Consider the following 25,757-nt stretch of genomic DNA (forward strand, 5'->3'; position numbering starts at 1 on the left):
GCTAGATGGGCAGCCCACACTGCGGAGGCTTTTCCTGAAGCCAGAGCCTTGGCTGTTTGCACTTGGAAATGTTTTCAGGGTCTCCGCATGGGCATCTGACTTCCTCAGAGCTGAAATGTGTCCCTTCTTGGAGCTTTGGATCTTGAGATTCCCTGCACGCCAGGCCCAGTAGGAGTGCTGGGGTCTCAGCCAGTGGCGGCATCCTGGTAAATACTGAACGGCCAGCTCCTTGAATAAAAACCCTGATTAGTAGTATTTGCCAAGTTCAGCGGCGTAAACACTCCGATTGTAAGCTACTAACGTGGCACCGCCCTACGCAGAGCTGGAGAGAGATGCTCGCTCCGAGGAGCTCTCGCGAGAAGTTCTCGCGAGACGAGAACTGGCTTTACGCTCGGGCGCCAGGTGGGCTCACCAGCTTCCGGGATGTGCCGCTGCCCCTACCAGGCGAGGAGAGCTCACCTGGAACGCTGGCCTAGGCGTCTTCTTAGGCCTAAGTCACTGAGAACGGTAACTCCCAGGCCAGCAAGCCTTCGAAAACCCCCTGGACGATGGTGGCTCTGACAGCAGGGGAGGCGGTGGCACCTTGCAGGAGGGGCCTGGGTGGGGGTAGGGGGTCCGTGAGGGACAGTGCCCTCCGAGCTAGAAGGGAGAAGAAAGGGCCTCATGTCAAGATCCTGGTGTGTTTCCTCCCAGCCTTCATTTTCTATGTGCCGTGTTGTTCATTGGCCCATTGGCATAGTTTCCGTGTGTGCAACATCGCGCTGTACTTTCCTTCACTTTAAAGGCCAACACGAGCCTCCTCCCGCGTTCCTGCTGGTGCTTCCTACGAGCCTCCTCGTGCCCTGCGGGCGGGACGGGAAATAGTGCAGCCGCTTTGGAAACCTGTTTCCAACAGGTCAAACACAAGGTCACCGTGCGACCCAGCAATGCCTCTCCCAGGAATCTATCTGCCCAAGAAAAAATGGCAACAGAGGGGCACACTAAGATTTCCGTGACTGTTCATAGCATTATTCATAACGGCCCCCAATTGGAAACAATCCAAGATGTCCATCAACTGGTGAATGGATAACCGGAGATGTGGTCCATTTTATACGATGGAATGCTATTTAGGGGACAGAAAGGCACGGGGGCACTGATACGTACAACAGTGTGGGTGAACCTCACAAATATGCAAACTGGAAGAAGCCAGATGCACTTCCTGATTCCATTTATATTAAATGTTCTGAAAAGGCAAAGGATAGCGGTGGAAAGTAGATGAGTGGTTGGTTGCCTGGGGCTGAGGGTGGGAACCGGCATGAAGAGGTTGGGGGGGGGGGGTGGTGTGGGTGGGTGAGGATAGGTGGGTGGGGTTGGTTGTAAAAATCTGTAGATTTATTTTTAAAACTAAATTTATAAAAAATCAACATCAAATTGTATACTTACAGTGGATGAATTATATGGCTGGCATAGAATTTATACCTCAATATAACTGTTTAACCATGTTTCCTAAATACCCTTTTCAACAAATTTATAATATTCCTTTAAGTTAGATGCACTTCAATGTATTTGACATTCTCTTGTTATTGGACACTGGGTTGTGTCTTTTTGTTGTTGTTGTTGTTTTTACATTACGATCAACATAGTGATGACATTTTCTGGTTTTGGATTACTTCCTCCAACTTGTTTTCAGAAGAGGGCTTTTTAGGTCCAAAGTTATGAACATTTGATAAGACTCTCAATATGATGCTAAATAAGCTAAATTGTCTCCCCAACCTGCTGGGTCAGTTAATTGCCTTGGTTTCCTGCCCTTTTCCTAGTTTGCATGGCCGCACTGAGGGGCCCACTGCTCCCTCACAAAAGGAAAAAGCACTGTTTGATGGTATTAGAAGTCAGTTTGGGGGTTGCCCTTGGGAGAATGGTAACTAGAAGGGGCCATGAGGGAGGATCAAGGGGGCTGGTCATGGTCTTTTTATTTCTTGAATTGATATATGACTTACATACAGTTAAATATTCAATCCTAATTGTACAGGTGGATGAATATTTACATATGATATACTTCTGTAGCCATCACCCAGATCAAGCTGTAGGACATTTCCATCACCCCATCATTCCCTTGTGCCCCCTCCCAGCCCAAAGTTAATAGCCCTTCTGATCTCCATCACCACAGGTTAGATTTGCCTGTTCTTAAACTTCTTAAATAAAATAGTCTTAAATTTTATTTGATTAAAATTTATTTTTTAACAATTAAAATAATTACTAATCCCTTTTTAAATGTTATTAAATTAAATTTTTTTTTTAATATTTTATTAATTTTTTACAGAGAGGAAGGGAGAAGGATAGAAAGTTAGAAACATCGATGAGAGAGAAACATCGATCAGCTGCCTCCTGCACACCCCCTAGTGGGGATGTGCTTGCAACCAAGGTACATGCCCTTGACCGGAATCGAACCCGGGACCCCTCAGTACGCAGGCCGACGCTCTATCCACTGAGCCAAGCCGGTCAGGGCTAAATTTTATTTTTAATATTTGAATTGAAATTATTTTAAATTTATAGTTTAAAATAAAATATTTTTACAGTGGGGCCTTCACTTTCGAGTTTAATTTGTTCTGAGACCGAGCTCGTTAAGGAGCTCGTTAACTCAAATTACTCTATCACCTCAATGCAAAAAATCTGCCGAGAGACAGCTGGTATCTCAAAAAACTCGTTAGTCGGGACACCCGTAAGTCAAGGCCCCACTGTATTTAAAAAAATCTAAAATAATATTCGATCAGGGTGTTGGTTATAGAGGTATGTTCTTTATGTGAGAGCTGCTGAGCTATACACTTACGATTATGTACCTTTCTGATTGTATGCTATATTTCAATAAAAGGTTACAGGGTGGGGTCTAGAGAAAAAGGATTTCGGGGCACTGCAGCCTCCATCTGACCACACTCCTCCCAGGTGTACATGACTGGGTTGTGCCTGGCTGTGTGGACTTGGTTCTTGGCGTCAGTGGGGGTTGGCGTGGGACAGTGTCTGTGAGCTAACCTGTCTCTCTCTTCTCTCCCCCACTGTGTCTCCTTGTCTCAGTCTTGTGTCTGTTCAGTGTCTGTAGCCTCATTCTCTGCTGGTGACAGAGTTGCATCTCGTCTCATCTCATCTCATCTCATCTCATCTCATCTCATCTCATCTCATCTCATCAGTTGGCCCTGGCACTGTCTCAGCATGGCCATCTCATCTCGCCTCGCCCTGTGGGAGCAGAAGGAAAGTAACGCTCGGAGCTCGGCCTGCAGCCGCAGGACCTGTCACACTCAGCATGGGTGGCCCAGGCTGCCCCCTCCCACCTCGGGCAGAGGGTCTGACATCCATTGCCTCCCTGTCGCATGTCCAGCCCCACCGTCCATCTTCTCCCCGGCAGCTTGGTTAGCCTGGGACTGTCCAACCCAGCTGGTCTGTAGTGACCATGCCCTTGGCTCCACCCATGACTGCCTCGTCTTTCCTGTTCCTCAGTTGGCAGTGAGGGAACGAGGGTAGAACAGCTGTCCCATTTCCATCCTCCTGGCAGTTTTGATGAGCACAGGGGTTGGTGTGGGAGGAAGAGTGTGGGCAGTGGGGAAGGGGCCCAGCTGTTGGCTGCCAGGCTCATGCCAGGGGGACGGGTGTCTGTGGTCCCTGCCTCTTGTCACCATGGGAAACTGGAAAGGAGCCCTTCTCCCCAGTTATTCCTCTTTTCTTTTTTTGATGCCTATTACGTCCTCCGCCCCTCATCCCACCCTCATGCTTAGGACTTGATGAATCGGAGGCCGAAGGGTGGGGTGGGTGAGAAGCTCCTTTCCTGGTGCCTCCTGGCTGCTGCCTCCACCACTGAGCACAGTCCCGAAAGAAGCAGAGTTTGCACCAGCTGCATTGCCTTAGGAGTCACTCACGTGGGTTTCAGGCAGGAGCGGGAGAGGCGTGGCGTAAACGTGAGCCCGGCCTCACATGGCCCCGCTGCTCTCTGGCTGGGCAGAGGTCAGCAGTGACCTGCCTTGCCCCGTGGCCCCTTATCTTCTTTGGAGTCCCCGTCTTATCAGCCTGGCTGCGAGTCCTGGCCAGCCACACACAGAGGGCCTTGATAAGCAGCTTATTTTAAACCAGCGTGGAGCTCTTCCATAGAAAGCACTGGAGATTTTTGTTTTTTCCTCATGAGCTGTCACAGTGTTACAGGTTAAAGACACAGCGCAGGGGGCCATGGCCAGTCCCATGCATGCCTCAGCTCCCAAAGGTCGCTGTGGCCAAGGAAACCGTCTTAGCTGCACCCCAACTCCAGTCAGCACTGGCCTGGGCCATGTTTCTGCGGTAAAATGCTGGTGTCCAGCCTGCCAGCTTTATGGCCCAGAGCTGGAGGCCCTGGCTGCCCAGGTCCTTGTTTAAGGACCATTAAGAAGCCACAGCACCGGGTGAGCGGAGTGGGCTGCAGTCATGGGGTTGGAGCCTTCTATAAATCATGGCTGCAGGCCCTTCTCTACTTTGACTTGTTCCTGGCACACAGTGAGTGGTTATGTGATTAGTTAATTGATTAATCTATTAAGTACAAGCTAGATGATTCCCTGTGATCCAGCCCCTTCTGGAAACAGGAAAAGCTCCTTATGGACATGGGTCTGTCCCACACCCAGGAAGGGGGCCGGTGGCCTTGATGATCCAGATCCATATTCTGAGGACACTGGATCCAGGCTGGAGTAACCTCTGCTGCACATGCGTTGCATTTTCACGGGGGCCCTCCCAGCGCCCCCCTGAGCCTCACCTGCTTTGCCGTGGCTTCTCATACATGGGCTTGGTCATGTATGTCCTCCTCGGCCCCCTCCCAGGCTTCTTCGCAAAGCATTGAAAGGGCAACTTGCCCCTGTCGGTTCACTCACTGAGCTCTTCCCTTTCTTCTGCAAAACAGATTCGGGAAGAGGAGAAGAGCCCTCCGCCGTCCTCGCCCCCTCCCCTCTTCTCTGCCATCCCAGGCGGCTTCATTAAGCAGCTGGTGCGGGAGACTGAGAAAGAGTCCAAGGAAGCAAGACGGAAGAAACGGGCGGTGCTCGCCTCTCCAGAGCAAGAGGTAAGTGGCCCTGCAGGAAGGGGCCAGGTGCCTGTCACCCACCTTCCTGTCCCGAGCACCTCCTGAGTCACTTGCCATCTTGCCTTGGCTCTTACTCTCCCCACTGGTTCCTGTTTTCAGCTTGGTCTGTGGAACTCCTTTGCATCCTTCAAAACCCAGCTTAGAGAGTTCCTCTCTGGAAAGCTCTCCCATTGGCTGCCTTCCTCTGATTCCCACTGCACCCTCTGTGCCTGTCTCAGTTGTGGTCGGCGTAGTAATTACTTGACCATATGACTTCTTTGACTAGGGATTCCTTAAGAGCAACCGCTCTCTCATTCAACCTTGTATCTTGAGCAGCTCCCATAGTATTTGACCCATCAGGAGTGCTCAACGCCTGTTTGTTTCATGAATGAATGGTATTAGTTGATGATGATTGTGGGCATCATTTTATCTCACTTTTGCAGAAAGAGAAGCCTGGATATTAGTGAAGGATGTATGGTTAGCTCAGTTTAATTTAGGCAGGAAAGATATTCATTTGCTACTCACGGTTTATAGCTGTATTGATTGTTCAAATTCTGAAACCCTTCCATATCATGTATGTCCTCCTCGGCCCCCTCCCAGGCTTCTTTGTAACCAGGGCCCCAAGTCCCCCAAGTACCTCCAGCTGCTATGCTTATCTAGGCCCCTTTCCTTAGTTCCTTGGAATGGCCACAATCCAGTAATTAAAGGGTTAATGTGTGGCACAGGCAGGGACTTCAGTACCCTGTTCCAGCTGGCTTCCCTTCTGATTGGTTGGTGTCTATTAAAAATCCTTAGTTATTCTGAATAGCACAGCTGGATTGAAGCAGTAGTTGGCCAAGATGCACTCCCTATGCTTTAGGGGCTTGCAGATGTATTCCTCAGGGTGGCCACTGCTGTCTCCCTCCTTTTCCCCAGCTCCTTGGCCAGGGAACCTGGATGGGATAATGGGGCTAGACACCAGGCTAGACACCTAGAGGAATGTTCTTTTTTTCAGCTTGGGCTATTGAACTCCTATGCATCCTTCAAAGCCCAGCTCACGTAGAGTAGCTCTGGAAATAGTCCATCTGTGTTAGGCAAAAAGGGCATCACCTCATGAACTCCAGTGGCCCCTTGAAGTGAGGTGGATGCTGCAATATTTAGGCTGAGAAACTAGTAGCCTCAGGACCTAGTGTTGGCTTGAGCCCAGGGGCCATCCTGGCTCTGCCCCCCACTCCCCTTCAGCTGCTGTTTGCTCAGCGGCCCCCACGTGCCTGCACCTGTCCAATGACAATGACTTGGCTGCATCAGAGAAGTCCTCCGGCAGCTGAACAGCAGCAGCTGCTGAGACGCTCCTGCCAAGTCTTCGTCGGGAGGATGACAGGGAGGACAGGCTCTGTCCCCACCCCCGCCTGACCCAGGCATGAGTGGGAGCTAAAGTCAACCCCCATAGGCTGTTGTTAGGTCATGATGAGATGTTACTGTGTGCCATTTATGACTAGACAATGTCACTGTGCTGCTCAGGGGCTTATTTGAAACCCTGTGTGGCATTGGGGTAGATGGGATTATACCCACTTATCAGAGGTGGAGACTGAGGCTCAGAGAGGTCAAGAGACTTGCTCAAGGTCATGAGGTTAGATAGAGGCAGAGTAAGGGTGTGAGTCTGTGTGTTCTCTGCTCTGGTGAGCTGCCTGGGGGAGGGCCAGCTTGTGGAGTGAGGTGGCTGGTGTGGGTCACAGGCCTGGGAGGAAAGGGCTCCATGAGGCTGCCGGCCTTGTTGGCGTCACCGTGCACAAGTAAAGGAGCAGAGCTGAGCAGAGGCTGGGGACACCCTGTCACTGCTGGGCCTGGATGGAGACTCAGAGCCAAGATGCAGGATGGACAGGCCTCAGACCACAACAGGTGGCTGGACCATGGGCCAAGATGCTCCAGAGCCTGGAGCAGGGCAGCCTCAGGACATGCTTCTGCGAGGCAGCAGGTTATGGCTATTCCTGCCAATTCTGTTTTCTTGTCCCAATCAGTAGATAACTATGGACACCCTCCTCTTCCCAGCCCAGTGTTTCATTTGGCCCTCATATAATCCTTGCAGGGAGCGATTAGAGTCCATCACCGTTTTGTAGGGATGGACAACAAGGCTCAGGGAGGTAACTTGGTTTTCCCAGGGCCAGTGAGGGATAGCAAGAGGCCAGGGCAACACTGGGGTAGAGAGAGACCCTTATCAAATGCCAGGAGAGCTGGGTTCCAGTTCTGGCCTCGCCACTCTGTGTGGTTCAGGCCAAAACCCTTTCTCTTCTTGGCCTCAGTTTGATCCTCTGTAAAATGGATGTGTGTGAATTAAGAAAGCTGCAGAGGGCTAGGCCTTTGGTGTTTATGAAAGAAAAATAACCAATCTGATCTTTGGTCCTCTGCCCCATAAGCTCTCATCCTTTAGGGTGGGGTGGTGGTGGGAGGATGGGATTGGTGATCTTACTCGGCCCCTCCCATGTTAGTGTCCCCTGTGGTGGTTTGGTTAAAAATAAGGCACTGACTCATTTTTCAAACTGGTGTAGACAGTGGTGAAACTTGCCAAGTGCAGCCCGTCCCTTTCCAAGGCGGTACCCTGCTGGTTTCAGAAGGTCAGGCTGAGCCACTTGGCCTGGGCACTAGAGTTGGGGTTCTTAGTCCCGGTTGTACATTGGAACCACCTGGGGGGACCACAACCCAGACCAAATCCTTCAGACTCTCTGGGAGGGAGGCCTAAGCATCAGTATCTTAAAAATGCCCCAGAAGATTCTAGTGAGCCCTAGAAAGACAAGTAAGACCATTAATATGCAGAGGTTACAGGCACTGGCTTTAGACTCAGAGAGGCCGGCATGGCTTTATATTTTCTTTGTCTTTTGGGCCACCTACCGTCTTTGTGTTTGCTTCCTTGTCTGTAGCATGTGGAGATGTTCAGAACCTCCTTCATGGTGTTCTCATGAGGGTAGAGTAAGATATTGCATAACGGCGGTATAGGGCTCATTTCGAGGGATCTATATAGGGCAGCTATTATTATCAATATTATTGTCATTTGTACAAAGATGAAGGTAGAGACTGTGTTCTGGAGGCATCCACCATCTAAAACAGGAAAGAGACACAGTTGGAGCTGGAATGAGATGCACAGTGTGGTCGGTGCTGCAGATGGTGAGCTAGCGCAGGGCTCTGGGACTCCATGGATGTATGAGACATTTTCTGATTGAGGTCTCCAGGGGAAGATTTGCAGAGGCAGTGGCATTTGAGCTGGGTATAGAAAGCTGAGAAGCACACGGGTGAGTGAGGAGGGGAAAGGGCATTCCAGGCAGCAAGCTCAACATGAGCAAAAGCGTGGAAGCAGGGAAGTGTCTGGTGTAGCTGAAGCATGGGGATAAACAGGGACAAAAGAACCAGAATGGGGGCGAGGGCTCCTGGTTGAAGACTTGAAATGGAAGGTGGTGGTGTTGAATGATTTTCCGGTAGTCTGTGGCAACTGGCAAAACCTTTTGATTGGGTTTGAAATGACTGGCAGCACGTTGAAGGGCTACCAGTTCAGGGGCTTGGGAAATAGACCTGGATTCGGAACAGGAGACACAGATGTGAAGCTTTGCAGGGCGGAATCGGCACGATCCTGGGGCTGGTTCAGTTGCAGGAGGAGGGTGAGAACCCTAGATCCCAGGCTCAGATGTGTGGCAGGCTGGCATTGGCACGGTCTGTGATGGAAAAACCCAGGCTAGGGCAGCCGGGGATGCCTGGCACCAGGCTGGAACTGCCCATGAGAGGCAAAGCTGGCCGTGCGAGAAGTTAGGTCACAGCCAGCCTGTTGGAGGTGGAGGGCTCGGGAGGGCTGACATCACTAGGCAGTAAAAGGGCCCAGCAGAAGAGCAGGCAGCGGAGACCCCATGGATGCGACGTGGCCCAAATGTCCACATCAGGCGAGAGCGGAGGACCTCAGGGCCAGAAACCAGGGCCCTTGCCTGGTATGGGGGTTGGGGCGTGGGACAAAGGCAGCAGAAGTAGCAGCAGCTCAGTTTGTTCAGTTCCCTGCGATTTCCAAAGTGCTTTTCCGCATCTCATCCTGCAAAACATCCGAATGGGCAGTGGTTTCTACCTGCCCTGAGGGAAGACGGAAGCTCAGAGAGGATGGACGATGGCGTTCATGGTCACCCAGCTGGAGAGTGTGTGAGCCAAGACTAGAACAGGTCATCTGATGACAGGCCCAGTCCTTTCCCCGTCCTGGCAGGAAGCGAGGCCAAAGCAAAAAAAAACAGACGGTGCCAACAGCAGTAACAATGGCCGCAGTGGCAGCTACTGTTACTGAGGACTCACTATGTGCTGGGCCCAGTTTCTGTATATTATCATGGATCCTCATGCCCATCCGCTAGGTAGGCCATTATGGTCCTCATGAGGAAACAGGCTCAGAGACGGGAAGTAATTTACCTAAGGCCACACAGCTAGTGAGTTAGGAGTTGAATTTAGAGTTGAGTCTGTTGAATTCCAAAGTCCACTCTCCTTTCACTCTGTCACTTGGCCTCCAGGCTCTGGGCCAACGTCCACGGTGCAGGGGTTTGGCTCATTGCCCAGCACAGTGCCCATCAGATGTCATAGGTGCTTGAGGGTCTTTGGATGATTGAGTGGCTGGGTGGACAAATCAATGAATGAATGAGTGAGGGAATGAGCAAAGGACAAAGCTGTCAGGTAAGCAAGCAGCTAAGGATGGTTGTGGTCTCTTTCCTAGACTCCAGAAATTTCCACTAGCCAACCCAACAGCAAGTCCAACAGTGGCACCAAGTCTGGAAGCCAAAAGATTTCCCAGGACAACCAGGCAAGCTCTCCCCAGAACGCAGACATTCCGGGCCAGCAGAGCCAGGGGGCCGGCCCCACGGAGCCCATGCAGAAGACCACCATCAACGGCGAGAAGGCCCAGGAATCGGGCCCCAGTGCGGCTCCAGCCAAAAAACCTCTGCCCTTGAAGAGGGGCGTGAGGAGGGGCGATGTGCTGCTGATGGTAGCCAAGCTGGACCCGGACTCAGCCAAGCCAGAGCAGAGGACCCAGCCCCGTGACGCCCCTGCCTGCAAGACCCCCTCCCCGGCCACAGACCCTGGAGGGGGAAAAGAGGGGAAGGCCCCACCAGCTCCTCGTGGTCCCCAGGCCAGCACTGAGGATGCAGCCCCGAAGGCTGAGAAGACCCAGACTGGGGGTCCTGGGGACCCAGGAACTGTGCCAGTGACAAAAGGCGAGAAAGATCGAGGCACAGCAGGGAAAGGGGGTGAGGCCCCCCAGACCAAAGGGCTGAAAGGGGATGAGCCCCAGGGCAAAGAGGGGCCAGGTGAGGGGAGACAACCAGGTACAGTGGAGAAGGGGGGAGCAGACTCCACAAACAAGATGGCAAAGGGGAATCTCTCCAAGGATGCAGGGGGCGAAGGGAAGTTGGCCGAAGGGAAGTTGGCCGAAGGGAAGTTGGCCGGGGCTCAAACCCAGGTGAAAAAGTGGGGAGGTTCCCTGGGCAGAAGGAGCAGGTGGGATGGTCCCCAGAAGAAGGACAAAGAAGGTGCCCTCCTGAGTAAGGCAGAGAAGACAGGCGAATCGCAGGTCAAGGTGGAGAAGGTGAACAAAGTGCAGGGGAAGGTGGGGGAGGCTCCCCGAGTGAAGGAGGAAGCACGTGGGCCTCACAGTGAGTCTGGGGAGGCAGGGGAGGCTGCGGCTAAGACACAGAAGGGCTGTGAAGCCCCCAAGGAGGTGGGTGCAGCCGGGAAGGAGAGCCACAAAGTGCAGGGGAAGGTGGAGGAGGCTCCCAGAGGGATGGAGGAAGCACGTGGGCCGCACAGTGAGTCTGGGGCTAAGACACAGGGCTGTGAAGCCTCCAAGGAGGTGAGTGCAGCTGGGAAGGAGAGCCGGCCAGACAGCAGAGGGCAGGAAGCAGAGGGGCCCTGCACCAGTGTGAATGCCAGGGCCGGGGCCCTGGAGACGGAGCTGCAAGCACCCAGACCACCTGCTCCGGAGAGCCGCACAGAGAGGCCTCAGAGGCAGGAGAACCAAGAGGGACCATCCCTGCAGGAGGGAAGTGAAGGAAGCCAGAGTGGAGACTTGGACCAGGTGAGGGGCTGCAGCCCGGAGTGGGGAGCAGTAGCCGGACCTTCCAGAGAGAGAGGGATGGAAAAGACTTGCCCCTGGAGGTGAAGAGGGTGGGGCAGGAGATGGAGTGGAGAGGGGTGGCCACGTGGCCAGCTCAGAGGAAGGGACAAGCACTTCCTCCTTGACAAGGAAGGGTCTTGAGGCGCCCCCTGCACCTGTCCCACAGCGTGATGGAGATGCCCCCGCATGGCTGAGCTTACAACGCCCCACGGCAGTTCTCACGGGCTGTGTAAATAGCTGGTTGCTGGAAATGCAGGGCCCAGGCCCCCCTGGAGCTTTCATTCCAAAGGCCAGGGGTGGAGCCAAGGACCTACATGGGAATCAGCACCCTCCCACCCCTTAGATTCTGATTGGGGTGCTCTCATGAACTCTCATGGAAGGGGTTCGCCCCTCACATCGGGGTGGGGAGAGTCAGTGTCATCTGGTTTAATTTTTGTGACCTTTGCTCTCAGGCTCCGGAGGACAGGTGGTACGAGGCAGAGAAAGTCTGGCTGGTTCAGAAGGATGGATTTACTCTTGGTAATTAGGGGTTTTAGCACATTCACTCTTGGTAATTAGGGGGTGAGGGCTGGTGGCAGTGGTCTAAGCCTGTTCCTCTTGCGCCCCCTGCTGCTGGTAGCCATGTTTGCAGGTCCTGAGCGTGGTCTGGGGAGCAAGGTGAGCAGTAAGGAGCCCCTGAGACCAGGAAGGGGATATGCGGCTCTTTGGGGTGGGAATAGTTCAGTGTCATTTCACTTCTGGCAGCTGGTCTATTGGGTTCTGTTTTCAAAGACATCGGAGCCTTGATAATTAGTTATTTGATCCATTAATGTCACCCACAAGCCTGGTTTGGTTCCTGCAGTTTTCCTCAAGGAACCTGGAGTCAAGTGCCGGTGGGCAAATAGCTTTCATCTCGCAAGCCCACTTTTATCCATTGCGATTCTGAGTCGCAGTCGGATGCTGCTGGGATGAGTGATTGATTAGTAATGTCTGTCTTGGGTACTGGAAGGGGAATGGCAGCTCGTATGCCATCTGCCATCCTGGGTCTAGGCATGAGATGGGTTGTGCACCCAGCTATCTCAGTTCCTACTGTTTGCCTGGCACAGTGCCAGCTGATAATAGCCCAAGGTGAGTTGGACCCAGCCTCTGTCCTTAAAGGGCTTAGGCTTATAATTCAGGACCCTCCATGTGAATTGGCCCCAAGGGGAGAGGAGGCTGTCCCTCTCTGACCTGTGCCAGGCCCCCTCTGCAGCTCCCTGGCCTGGCTCAGCAGCTCAGAGCCTGTCTCTTCTCCCCTCCCCTCTCTCCTCTCCCCTTGGCTGGCCACCAGCAACGGTGCTTAAGCCAGATGAGGGAACAGCCGACCTGCCGGCAGGAAGGGTGCGACTTTGCATTGACGCTGACAAAACCGTCACCGAGGTGGACGAGGAGCGTGTTCATCGGGTGAGTCCCCGCCCCCTCCCTGTCTGCTCCGCACTGTCCCGTTCATCTGGCTGGAGATTTCCGTGTACCGACTGCAGACACTACTTTGGCTTGATGCCCTGGAGGATAAAGCATTGAACTTGTTGCTCTGCTGGAGATATATTGCTAGGGGTTCATTACTCTGTCCCACGGTGTCCCCTTTTATGAAGACACGTTAAGAAACATGTTCGTTAGGTCTTAGGACTGAGAGTTCTGCTTGACCCAAGAACGCAATTGCTTTTCTTTTTATGGGCATCGCAAATCATGCTACAAAACGTTTCCTTTCTCACCTTGGCTGCCAGGGGACTCAGAGCCCAATGTGCTGCCTGCCACGGACCATAGCGTAGGGTATAATGGCATATATTTTGGGTATTAATCGTTCTTTTGGTTTTGGCTTTTTTAGTTGTTTTGCACAATTTTTTCAGTGTGCCATCAACCTTTTTGAGGGGAAATCAGCAAATAATGATAGAAAATAGGCCCTGAGCCTTTTCCACCTTTCAAAGCCTAGTAATGAAGCAAGAGTTTCCTCCGGGAGCCCCATGTGGGCCTTGGTCATCTTCATTCCTCTCTGCACTCCTCTGCCCACCCCTGACCCTCCAGTCCCAATAGCGTTGGGAGTTTGCAGAGGGCCAGTGTTCTCAGAAGAAAGGCTGACCCGTCGGCGAGCTCAGGGTTGGCCCTAACCGCAGAGCCTTAGGCCCAGAAAACTCCTCGGAGCTGGAAAGAATGGTAGGAAGCCCTTTAGGATGGATGTCCTGGGAGACGCTGCAGTCATCCTTGGCTTCTCGAAGGGCCGGGGAATGACTCCAAGGGCCAGTGCACGAGGGGCTGTCAGAGAAACGGGCGGTGTGGCCATTGGCCTGTGTCCTGAGTGTCACAGCACATGCAGCGCTCCCCGTGAGACTCGGGACCGGAGAGCTCAGGGGACACTGCCTGACTCGGGACACCGCCGCTTTTTACGGTGTTTGAGATGCAGAAGGCACTCGGAGTCTTGCCGCTTCTCTGTTCTGAGCATGTCCCCTCACGGTACAGGAAGGAGGGTCGGGTGTGAACAGAGGGGTGGCTCTCGGGCCTCACCAGGAGCAAAGGAGAAGGGAGGCCCGTTGTAGGGTTTGCGACTCTCCAGAGTCCTTGCGTTCTGTCCTGTCTTTGGCCCACAGCTCTCCCGGGACAGGGCCAGCAGGGCTGTGTGTGAAGGGGTGTGGTGGTGGTGTGTGGACCCCAGAAGCCACAGGACACTCTGTGATGGTTCACAGGCCAACCCCCCTGAGCTGGACCAGGCCGAGGACCTGGCCTCCCTGGTCAGTGTCAATGAATCAAGTGTCCTGAACACGCTCCTGCACCGCTACCGGGCTCAGCTGCCACACACCGCCACCGGGCCGGACCTGATCGTCCTCCAGCCCCGCGGGCCGTCGGCACCCTCTGCAGGCAAGGTGAGGGGGACCAGGGCAAGGGGGCAGGGGACAGGCACAGGAGGGGTGGGGTGGGGGTCCCTCTGCATCTCAGGGGAGAACAGAGCAGCCAAAGCCCCCTGCAAACCAGGCTGCAGATGAGAAACAGCAATAGGAGGATTAAATATAATAATTATAATAATGAGAGAAAATATTGAATGAGTGTCAACTCTGTACCAGGCACTGCTTCAAGCACCTTTACATGTTATCTCAGTTAATTTTCACACCCCCTGAAAGGACAGACACCATGACTACCCCATTTTACAGATGGAACTGGCTGGGCCAGCCGCCAGACTCTCACATTCAGCAAGCGGAGGAGCTGGGATAAGACCCAGGGCGCCGGCTCCTCTGTGCTCTGAACCCCGTGGTGGTCTGGGGAGTCCCGAACACCCACATAAATCAGGAAACAGACGCCTTGGTTCTGCTTTTATTTCTTTTCCCCGGGAAGTGCAGAAATGGCTGCTTTTTGTCAGGACAGTCAAAGCAAAGGCAAGCTCTCAGCGCCACCTTGTGGAAGGGCCTAGCCACCACCCGGTAATTGGAGCCAGATCCCTTTCATTCACTCATCCAGGGCTATTGATTTAGATAGGATTCTGTCCCCTGTGTGCCAGGCACAGGGGAGGGAGCAGGGAAGGAGCCGGCCATAAACCTGCCCGTGGAGCGCCCAGTCTAGTGGGGAAGATAGGCCGAGAATAATAAAGATAAGGTGGGCAGAGCAGGTGAGTGTGGAAAGGGAGCGTGAGGAGGTCAGGGGACACGGGAGAGGCCTTAGTTATACCTGGTCATACTGATGTTGCTTTACTCTGAGCCTGGGGGATGTTCAGCAGAGCAGTGACGGTTTGACTTACGTAGTAAGAGGATGCCCTTGGCTGCCGGGTGGAGGATGGATGGAAGGGGGCGAAGGTCCAGGCAGGGAGCCCTGTTAGAGGTCAGACGTCTTATCCGGCGCTTTTGTCCTGAAGATGTGTCGCTCTGGGAAGGCGCGGCCTCTGGACTCCTGCCGGCACACAGCAGGTGCCTTGGAAAGATCATGATCCTCTGGCCGCGGTTTTCTCATCTGTCAATTGGGATGAAAAGCCCTCTGGAGTCCCATGGGACATTCCTGCCGTCCCCCCCCCCCCAAACAATGCTAAGTCCGTTGAAGAGGGGACGGTGGCCCTGCACCCCTCTTCCTCTAGATGACTTCTCCAGGACTCCCCACCTCACCCCTTCAGTCACTTCTCCGGCCCCTCTCCAGCCTGGCCATCCATGGCCAGGGGTCTGGGAGGATGACAGTGCAGCTGTGCACTCTCCCTCCCTTGCTGTGAGGGCCATGCTTCTGATACCGCAGCCCAAGCCCACTGAGCCTCCTGAGAAGCCGAGTGGCTCCTCTGGCTCCTTAGGAGCCCTGGGAGGGACTTTTGTCCAGACCCGAAGGCAGCGATGGCGAACCTTTTGAGCTCGACGTGTCAGCATTTTGAAAAACCCTAACTTAACTCTGGTGCCGTGTCACATAGAGAAATTTTTTGATATTTGCAACCATAGTGAAACAAAGACTTATATTTTTGATATTTTTAAATGCCATTTAACAAAGAAAAATCAACCAAAAGAAAGAGTTCGCGTGTCACCTCTGACACGCGTGTCATAGGTTCGCCATCACTGCCCCAAGGCAAGCGGACTCGCGCAGGTTTTCCCGGATTGAAGCTTCCGTATAGAACCCGGACAAAGGGCCTAAAAGTATCGGGGTTGGGCAGTCCTGTAAGGAGGAATTTACGTCTTGAGATCTTCCTATGCTCCCGAGTCTCTTGATCCCCCAAACCCTTAATTCAGTGCCCCACCCTTCCCTCCAGCCCTCAGCTGCCCACACCCAAACCCACCGCCTCCTTCTGTTCTTTGTCTGAGTCACGTCTGGTTCCTCAAATGGCCACCAGGTGGGAGCACAGACTGCGGTGAGCCTGGGACTGGGCCACCTTGAAGATGGCCTGGGTGAGGTATGGGGCATTGTGGGCCCCCCCAGAGGCTGAGAGCAGGGTGTGACCATGCCAGGGGTAGATGGGCCTGCCTCTGTGTGCCAGGCCTCGGCACCTATTGAATGCATGTGCCTGTGAGCACACCTGTGTGCAAGCACGCAAGAGTGCACAAGCACAATGCAAGGACATATGTGCATGCACGCAGCTGTGTGTGCACACAGCAGCCTAGACCTGCAGAATTCTCCCTTCTGTGGTCTGGTCAGTGGGCGGGAGGGAGCTGATGGATGAGGGAGCTATCCCTTGAACTTCAGTGTTTCCTGAGGAGGGGGCTTCAGGACTCAGACCTTCGGTTGCCTCATGACCTAGGGCTGTGCCCAGGCAGCGTAGGCAACGTGTCTCACCTTTGCCAGCTGTGGGGTCCTGCTGAGCCCAGGATAGGGATTCATTACTACTCTTTGGGGTTTGGGGCACAAAGGCCAACGGGGGACTGGAGGCACCTGGCTGGAGGGCCATGCCAGGGGGAGGGCCACCACACTGCGATTGGTGTCCCTGGTCCCCAAGGCATGGGAGATGCAGATGAGGCCTTGCTGGGGCCACTGGCTGCCCACTTAGCATCCCCGGCTCCCAGTGTCCTCCGGCTGGGCCCATCCACTGTTCCCTTTGGTGCCCTTCCCTGATCTCCGTCTCCGATGCCTCTTGCCTTTTCCCTGAAGGCTACGCAAAGCTGACTTTTGTCAAGGCCACCACCGAGCCTCATTCTGCCAGTTCCATGGGTCTGGACTTGAGGCAGGGTGAGCACTGTTTTGGAGTGCTCCCAGCTGGGGTGGGAAGGCTGATGCCGGCATCTTCCTGCAGGTGCCCAAGGGCCGCCGGGATGGCCTGCCCGCCCACATTGTCTCCCTGGCCCAGCGGGCATACTGGGCACTGCTGAGCCAGCGGAGGGACCAGAGCATCGTGGCCCTGGGCCGGAGCGGCGCCGGGAAGACCACCTGCTGCGAGCAGGTCCTGGAGCACCTGGTGGGGATGGCAGGGAGTGTGGATGGCAGCGTCTCAGGTACAGTGGGCTCTGGGGGCCATGGAGCAGGATTGTGGGGAGGGAGGGAGGGCTGGAGGGGGTGCCGGGCTGCTCCTCCTTATATCACTCACCTCGCATTCACTCAGCGTAGGTGCAGACCCTGTGCTTGCTACATGGCAGGGCTGCCTCAGTCCATGGCACCCCTCTGTGTGAATTAGAAAAGGTACCCCTTCCTCCAGACGCTCGCAGCCACATGTGGAACAGTCACCCCGCACTGCCACTGTTAGAACTGAACACTTGACTGCCAGGCTCTAGAAAGTCATCCTGATGCGTATACAGACCCATGACGGGCTGCTGCAGGTGCAGCCCCTTTGATGTGGGTCCTTGTGCGTGCACCTGCTCAGCCGTACAGAGGACCCACCAGTGAAGGCAGAGGGCGGGGCTGTGTCCTGGAGGCGCTGGCACCAGAGGGCACCTGTGCCGCTTCTATGTGCTGAACTTGAATGCTCTGGGCAGAGCTGGTTAGGGGAGGTGTCGGGAGCACGAGGAGGGGGCAGGAGCTTCCAGGGGTAGATGGCGTCTGAGCAAGGCCAATTAGTAATAATAATAATTACAGTATTAGTAATGGTCACAGTCAACACTGCCTGAGGACTTATATGCCAGGCCTCATATAGTTTTCAAAGATGTAAGCTTATTTGTTATTTAGAACAGCTCTATAAGGTAGATATTATTTATTGAAGTTTTATAGATGAGGATGTTAAGACTCAGAGAAATTAACAAGCTTGCTTAAGGCCACACAACTAATCTGTTCTAGAGCGGGATTCAAACCAGGCAGCCTGGCTCAGAAGCTGTAATCCCTGGGCCAGTGTTCTCAGTGGGGTTTTGTTTTTCATTTTTGCTCCCTTAAGGAGTCTTTTTAAACATTTAATCCCCTAATCATCTCCCCACTATGAAATTTCAATGCCATAGATATGCCGTGATCTGTTTATATATGTATATCTGTGCTCTACGCATATGAAAGCAAAATACCCCATCCCCAAAATCAGTTTCTGCCCTCTCGGGGCAATATTCTTTCTGCTGAGAATACATGGCCTCGGCAGTATTGCTCTTCTAGTGGTAAGAAATATAATACTAACAGCACCCCCCTGACCCCCACAGTGGAGAAGATTCGAGCCACCTTCACTCTCCTCCGGGCCTTTGGCTCCGTGTCCACCGGCCACAGCCGCAGCGCCACCCGGTTCTCCATGGTGATGTCACTGGACTTCAATGCCACAGGCCGAGTCACAGCTGCCCAGCTCCAGGTGAGGCTCTGGGTGGAAGGAAGAGGGGAGTCCTTGGGGCTGCAGGATCCCCATTCCCACTTAGCAGAGCCCACGCCTCCTGGGACCCTGGAATGTGTCTAAATATTTGGTCACAGTTCCCCCAGCCTTTGCCAGCTCCTTCCCACCTCACTCAGTGGCCCAAAAAGTGCCTTCCTAGAGCAATCTGGCCCGTTTGCACCTCAGAATATCATGAGGATGAAATATTCATGAATAAATATATTATCCAGCCGCTCATTGTTTGGGTCTTAGTAGCATAAGCTGAAATGAAACAGACAAACACAGGCCTGCTTGCTCCTATCTCCCAAGGCACCGCATCCCTCCCCTGCCCCCTCAAACATTCTGTTTGAACAGAAAATAGGATTAAGTTATTAGAAGCGGTGTTTGTATGTGGAGCTGGGGTAATACACAGACTCGGGGAAACTCATCGATGCCCACCCCGAGCCTGAGATCCTGTCATGCATGACCGTCTGGGTCACATTACTAAAGGCTTCTGTGAAATAAGAATATGGCGGAGGGTGGATCCTTCTTCCTTTCAGATGCTTTCCTTGGAACGAGTCGATTACATTAGTCTCCAGGTGGATTCCGAGTTAGTGAGACAGGGACTTATCAGTTCTGAGACGCAGGTGTCCAGCAGAATTCAGATGTGAGATGTTGCCTCACAGGGTGGCCCAGGGCAGGGCTCCCTTCTGGGGCCTCAGGGTAGCTGGGCACCGGGCAGGGAGCCGATGCAGCCCAAGTGCTGACCAGGGGCCCGTCCTCTCCTCTTGCAGACAATGCTTTTGGAGAAGAGCCGTGTGGCACGGCAGCCGGAAGGGGAAGGCACCTTCGAGGTTTTCTCCCAGATGCTTGCGGGATTGGACCTGGATCTCAGGTGAGCGACTGGGCCAGGCAGGGACAGCTGAGGGCAGTAGTGCAAAGGGCATCCGCTCCCCGGGACCCAGCCTTAGCTCTGCCCAGAGCTGAGAGGAATGGACCCAGTGGCCAGGAACCTGGCCTCCGATCCCGGCTGCTGGTACTGCTCACGGGCTGCGTGACCTCGGCTGGGGTCATCCACTCTGAACCCCGGTTTCTTTTCCTCTGTAAGGTGGAAACAATACCATGGCTAACCTCACAGGGTTAAGTGAGATGATTCACACGTAGCTCTTCATAAATGCTGGGGGTGGCGGAGGCCGTCTGCTGTGATGGGGGCCTGTCAGTACAGGGCTGACAGTAGCGTGGGAGGAGGGCAAGACCAGCAGACCCCAAGTCTTCTAGAAGCTTCTGAATTTTGTGGGGGCCTTGAGTTTGCCTGAATGGGCACTTCAGAACAAGCGGGCACTGGGTGGAGTGACTCATCTTGGGGGGCCTCTTGGGGGCCACCCTCCTTCGATCCTGACAGTTGTGCTCTGTAAAGGACCAACTTTAGAGTCAGAGGGATGTGTGTTTAGATCCAGGCTTTGCCCCATGTGGTCCTCTCTGAACCTCGGTTTCCTTTTCTGTAGAATGGGTACCTCGTAGTGCCAGTCTGTGGGTATTTAAACCAGACCACCTGTCCGGGCAGCAGGTCCTGTGTGCAGTGCATAGTGGGGTGTAACATGGGAGAGTATAACATGTAAGCTCTGCACCTGGAGTTTGAATCCTCTTCTGCAGCCTCTGTTTCCTCCACTTCCTAATCTCAGAACACTGAAGGGCAGGCTCGTCTCCCTGGTGACCCCCCACGTTGGGCTTGTCAGTTCTGTACCCCTGCATGGAGCTGGGTTCTGGGCATGGAGCTATTGCCTGGAAGGGGCTCCCCATGGGATAGACTGGGAAGGACGGGGCTGGCTGCTGCAGGCAGAGGATTCCAGGCCTCCTCGCCAGGCCCAGCCCAGCCCAGTCCCGGGAGCTCTGTGTCGGTGGGCCTGACCCAGGCGAGTGTGGCATCCTTAGGAGCCAGGATAAAGCTGTGTGTGAGGAGATGAGGCTGCCCCAAATAAGTTTCAGAGGCCCCGGGAGAGTGGAGAAAAGTGCTTGGAACATCTCAGACTCCTCGGGAGGTCAGGGTCATGCTGGGGACTGGCTCTGCCTTTCTTTACCGCTATTGCTACCGGGCTGTTCCCTCATCCACCGGGAAGCTTCCAAGGGACAAAAACTGGTGTCCGCTTTCACAAATGCCCTTCCTTTCTCCCAGGTATGCGTATGGCAAACTCCTATTCATCCTTCAAAACCCTGCTCTGAATCCCTTCCTTAGAGGAGTGCTGCCTGGTGCCTGGCCCCTCGGTCTCTCCTTTGTTCTATTCTGGCTCATCACTGGGGTCTGCTGGCCTCTCTTCCTCACCAGAATGCCCATGAGATCTTTGAATCAGGGGCCCTGCCTTTTTCCTTTCTGCCTCCCCAGCATTAACATAGGGCTTGGCACTGGGTAGATGCTCAATTATTTGTCAAGTTGAACTTCCAAATAATGGAATACAGATCAGGTCCCTTCTTTGCTTCTAGGACGGAGCTGTACCTGCACCAGATGGCAGACAGCAGCTCCTTCGGCATGGGCACTTGGTCTAAGGTAAGGACGGGGTCCTTCTGGGGTGCGTGTTGGGGTCTGTGACTTGTGGCCAGGATGGGAGGGTGATGGAGAGATCTCCTATGTGACTCGTTTCCTTGGCCGCTGGGGTTTGTAGTTGGCAAAGGCTGGACATGTGGGGAGGGAGGGGTTCCTTTGTAGGGTCTGGGCATGCCAGAATGAGACATACAAAAAATAACCAGGAAGTGATTTAGGTAAAGGTAAGCGTGTGGGTTCTGGCGACAGGCTATCCGGGTTCAAACCCCAGCTCTGACACTCATTAGACATGTGACCTCAGGCATGGGACCGAGCCTCTCTGAACGTCTGTATCCTCTTTGGTAAAATAATGACAGTAGTTGTGTCTGCCTCATGCGTTTATTGTGAGGATTAAATGAAATGACAGGGCTTGGCCTAAATCAGTCACTCAGTCAGGTATTCTTAGTAAATATTATTGGTGAGTCATGTGGGTAGGTGCAGTCAGAGATGGCTTCCTGGAAGCTGTGGCCTCTGAGTAGGACATGGAGCGATGATATTCAGCTGTGTAAGAAAACCAATTTTGTTCACTTGTTTGTTTATTCTTTTGTTCATTTGTTTATATTTTAACACATTTTTCTGAGTGACCCCCCTTCCCGTCCCCACCCCTTGTACCTATAGCAGGCCAGTGCGAAGTGCTGGGACTAGGGTCCTCATCCGTGAATTTTTGCTCTAGCAGGAGAGACAGACATGGGAATTAATGCAATCACACGGGCAGAGAATATACCCAAGGTTGCAAGGATACTGTGGAGACGAGAGGATAGATGAAAGGAAGAACTACTTGGCTTCAATCAGGGGAGGCTTCTCAGACTGCACTGGGTACCACCCACAGATTTGCCAACTCAGTAGGTCTGAGGTGGACCTGAGACTACGCGTTTCTCACAAGGTCTCAGGTGTTGCTGATGCTGCTGGTCCAGGGACCCCACTTTGAGAACCGCTGCAGTGGAGTCTCTGCAGTGGGTGGGTGGGATGGAGTGAGCCGATGTGGCTCCCCTATCGTTAAATTTGGGTTTAATCCACCCTTCTCCTTCCTGCTGCCCCTTCATGGTGGGGGGTGTTGGAATGTGCAGTACATTCTTCTTTCAGACCCTCCTCCCCATGATCGCGTGGAGGGGGGGGGGGGAGTTAGGAGCCCAGACCTCGACCTCGATGGCAGAGGAGGCGAGCCTGTCCCAGCATCCGGTTTTCTTGTTCAGCTCATGAGCTTTGGCCAAGGTATCCATTTGCAGGGAGAGAGAGAGAGAAACATCAATGATGAGAGAGAATCAGTGGGTTGGTCAGTTTTGAGCACGGGGCAGAGTCACTTGGATGGGGAGCTCCTGGCTCTGAGTGACACCGTCCTGCCCTCCCTCTGCATGGTCTCCATGAGGTTCACCCAGTTCTTCAGGCACCAACGTTCCTTTTGCCATTTTGTCATTGAATCCAGTCAGTGTTCAGCATTTGACTCCCATAGCGCCAGTCCTGGCCCCTGAGTGCTCTAGACACAGTCCAGTTTAATGTGGACAGAACATTTGGGATTTCATTTTTTCCCCCCACTAAATTACCTGCAGCCTTTGGTTGACCTTGAGTCTTTGATTGCATCAGATAAACCCTGGGCATGTTGTGTGTTGAATATATATATATATTTTTAGTTGAGTAAAACATAGTAAAAGGTATCAAGTGCCCTAATTTTAAGTGTACAATTCGGTGATGATTATATTCTTAAACCTACAAGATCAAGATCTAGAATATTCCTCATCCTGAGGAAAGCTCCTTCCAGCCCCCTCCCCATCAGGGGTTTATTTCCCACCCCAGGATCACCATCCTGACTTCTCTAACCGTAGGTTAGTTTTGCCCAGAAAGATGGGATCACGCAGCGTGTTGGTCTTTTGTACCCAACAGTCGTAACTTACGTTGGGTCTGTGGGATTCATACATGTGGTTGCATGTATCAGTGGCTCGTTCTTTTTCATTGCTGCGTAGCACTCCATACCTGTACCACCCTTTGTCTACCATTCGCCCGTGGATAGGCATTTGGGCTCTGAGTTTATTCCACTGATTTGACCGATTTCTCTTTTCACGAGTTCAGTGCAAGGACTGGCTTTATCAGGGTGCAGTGCAGAGATGTTGGCTCTCTAGAAGTTTAAGGAATGGTCACCATCTTCCTGATCCTAGTCGTTTTTGTCCCTCCATGTCTTGGGTCGCATCCGAGATGTGGGGTGGGGCTGGAGAGAAAAAGCAGCAAATTAGCTTTATTGGAAGTTTTCTCATTCTTCTCTTCACATGAGCTAAGTGACAGAGGATGGAGTCTGGCTGTAATTTAAAGTCAAGTGCTCAGGGCTGACAGTGGGAGCCATAATAAATGTGTTCCTACTGTTCTTTGGTGCCCTTTCACGGCTACTTTGAAATCTCATAAATAACCATGTTGGTAAGATGCCTTCCTTCCCTCTGTTTGCTCCAGTGGAGCAGCTGCGGTTGCTAGGTTGAGCTCCTGGTTGCTAGGGATTTTGTGGTCCTGTGGTGGCCCGGAAATATGATGGATCAGTGGAACATGCTTTTGCTATTAATCGAAATGTTTCCACAGCGAATCTTTCAGTGTCCCTGCATGCTTTGACGTTGTCCCAATTGGTCAGTGATCCTTACAGGATTCTTTCCGAGTTAGAAGTGGCTTGAATGGATGGGACAGGTGGTCTGGATGGGGAATCAGGAAAGCTTGATTCTAGTCCTGTGTATCTGGTACTAATTTGCTGTGTGACTTGGGCAAGCGTCGCCCCCTCTCTGGGCACCAGACTCCACCAAATTCAAGGACCTGACAGGTTTAACAGCCCACAGTTTATCACCTGAGCTCTGTCCAAGTGCAAATCAGTTCCTCACTATGGGCTGGTGGGTTTCTGACAAAAGAATTCTCCTCCCCACCTTACTTCCTCTCAGCCTTGCAGGCTTCTGGGCTGAGTCTCCTTGGCCAGATGGTGTGTGAGCGGGAGTTTCAGACTAATTTTAATATTCAATCAAACATAATTGGGATCATAAATCTAAAAAAGAAAAATAACGCTCTATAACCCATTAGCATCGGATCATGTCATTTTCTCATTCCTCCAGCTTAAAAATCTCGGCGGTGTCCTGTCGCTGGCACTGGGGGTGGCGCACAGGTTCCCTTTCGGTTGCTGCAGTAGCTCAGTCGGTGGTGCCTGCAAGGGGTGATGTCCCGAAAAGAAGCTGGACTCACGGGCTTACTGTGGGATCTTGATCGATTAGTGATGTCTGCCACAGGTCCAGGCATGTAGAGAGGGGTGTGTATTTGCCAGTCAAGGCTGGAGTGTAGAGCTCATGCCCTTTAATATTGTGTTGGAGGCCTCCCCATGCTCAGCTCCTCCCCTCTCTGTTGGCCCCACCTCCAAAAGTGCCTGTTCCGTGTCCACGTTCAGGGACCATCTGTTGTCTCCAGAGATCTCCTTTGTTCGTCGTGTTGCTCCTTGTACGTGTCAGGGCCTTTATTACATGAAGTGGGTCAACCCTGCCTGTTTATCTTTTGAACTCCAATCACAGTTCGGTCTCATCTTCTGTGACATGCCCTTTGGCCCTCCTGGGTGGGATTCATTAGTGCGTTCCTGCTTCCGATGTCCCGTAGCTCCCCACGTATACCCGTATCCTACCACTTAGCCTGTTTCACACTGAGTTGCTTTTTTAAATCTCTTTTCACTTCTACCTTGAGAGGCCCTCAAAGTCAAGTTCTGGGTTTCGCTCATCTTTGCCTTCCCGGAGGCTGGCACAGAGCAGAGCCTCGCTAAATCTGCTGAATGGACACACGAATGAGTAAGAATCGTATCGCCTTCCAAAGTCAGACAGAAATGACTGCCAACCGTCCTCGGCTTAATTGTGGCCAAAAAGTGACCACACACTTCCTCTGAGACGGAGCGTGGCTTCGCATTGTGAGTTTGCATTTTCTCCACCACGATGACCTCTTTTTCTTCTTCTTTCCCTTTGCCCTCAGCCCGAAGACAAGCAGAGGGCAGCGGCCGCCTTCGCCCAGCTCCAGGGTGCCATGGCGACGCTGGGCATTTCGGAGAGTGAGCAGCGAGCCATTTGGCAGGTGTTGGCAGCTATCTACCACCTGGGCGCAGCAGGGGCCTGCAAAGGTACGTCCTTCCTGCCCCGCTCCCCTGGGCTGCTGGCTGTCTCTCCATGAAATGGGGCGGGGGGAGTCTACCATCATCTGCGTGTCAGGGGCTGCTCTGTGGGAGGCTGCTGGGCAAAGCCCAGGGAGAAGGCAGTGGCTGGGTTTCTCCAGCAAACCTTCCAGAGCAGCGCCGGCCAGCAGGACCTTCTACGGTGATGGGGATGCTCTCTGTCCGCGCCGTCCAGCGCAGGAGCCACTGCCCGCATGTGGCTGCCGAGCACTTGAAACGCAGCTAGTGCGACTGAGGAAGTGACCTTTAAGTGCATTAAGTTTTAATTAGCACAAATTTAAATGGTCACACCTAGCCAGTGACTGCTGTACCAAGCAGAGAGGCTCTAGAGCATGGGAGAGAAGGTTAGGCCCACAGAGTAAAGGTGATGTCTTCTATCTAGACATCTGGGAGATGCTCCCCACTGCCCGTACCCAGTTATCGCGTTGTTGAGCCTGAGTAGGCGACGGTCCCAAGGCGGCCCCGCTCACACGGGCTCGTTCCCTCCAGCACTCTGCAGGTTGAGGAAGAGAGCGAGTCTTGCAAGTAGATGGCACCTGCCTTTCTGTTTCTGTTGTCGCACTTGAACCCTCTCTGCCTCCAATGCCACTAGAGGCCAAGGGAACTCCGCCCCTCACTCCCACCTATTGACCTGTCAGCAGAGAAGTTTGATGCCTCAGTTCCTCCTCCTGGGCAAGTGGGACGGGACTCTGCTGTGGGCTCAGGGACCTGACTTATACC

The 25,757-nt window shown here is 53.3% G+C and overlaps 1 protein-coding gene across 1 annotated transcript in view; it reads left to right on the plus strand.

The window, feature by feature from the left end:
- Positions 1–3,183: 3,183 nt before the first annotated feature.
- MYO18B (myosin XVIIIB) overlaps positions 3,184–25,757 on the plus strand; it is a gene marked incomplete at its 5' end in the record, with an annotated part of 162,267 nt that continues 139,693 nt past the window's right edge. The window contains 12 exons of the mRNA XM_081113701.1: positions 3,184–3,222; positions 4,886–5,044; positions 9,750–10,751; positions 10,863–11,108; positions 11,600–11,666; positions 12,457–12,569; positions 13,844–14,020; positions 16,843–17,041; positions 18,161–18,303; positions 19,095–19,195; positions 20,779–20,842; positions 24,842–24,986. Coding sequence (XP_080969827.1) covers positions 3,184–3,222; positions 4,886–5,044; positions 9,750–10,751; positions 10,863–11,108; positions 11,600–11,666; positions 12,457–12,569; positions 13,844–14,020; positions 16,843–17,041; positions 18,161–18,303; positions 19,095–19,195; positions 20,779–20,842; positions 24,842–24,986 — 2,455 coding nt within the window. The remainder of the gene's footprint in view (positions 3,223–4,885; positions 5,045–9,749; positions 10,752–10,862; positions 11,109–11,599; positions 11,667–12,456; positions 12,570–13,843; positions 14,021–16,842; positions 17,042–18,160; positions 18,304–19,094; positions 19,196–20,778; positions 20,843–24,841; positions 24,987–25,757) is intronic.

Source organism: Myotis nattereri (genome assembly GCF_964212035.1).
Source record: "Myotis nattereri genome assembly, chromosome: 19".
Taxonomy (NCBI): Eukaryota; Metazoa; Chordata; class Mammalia; order Chiroptera; family Vespertilionidae; genus Myotis; species Myotis nattereri.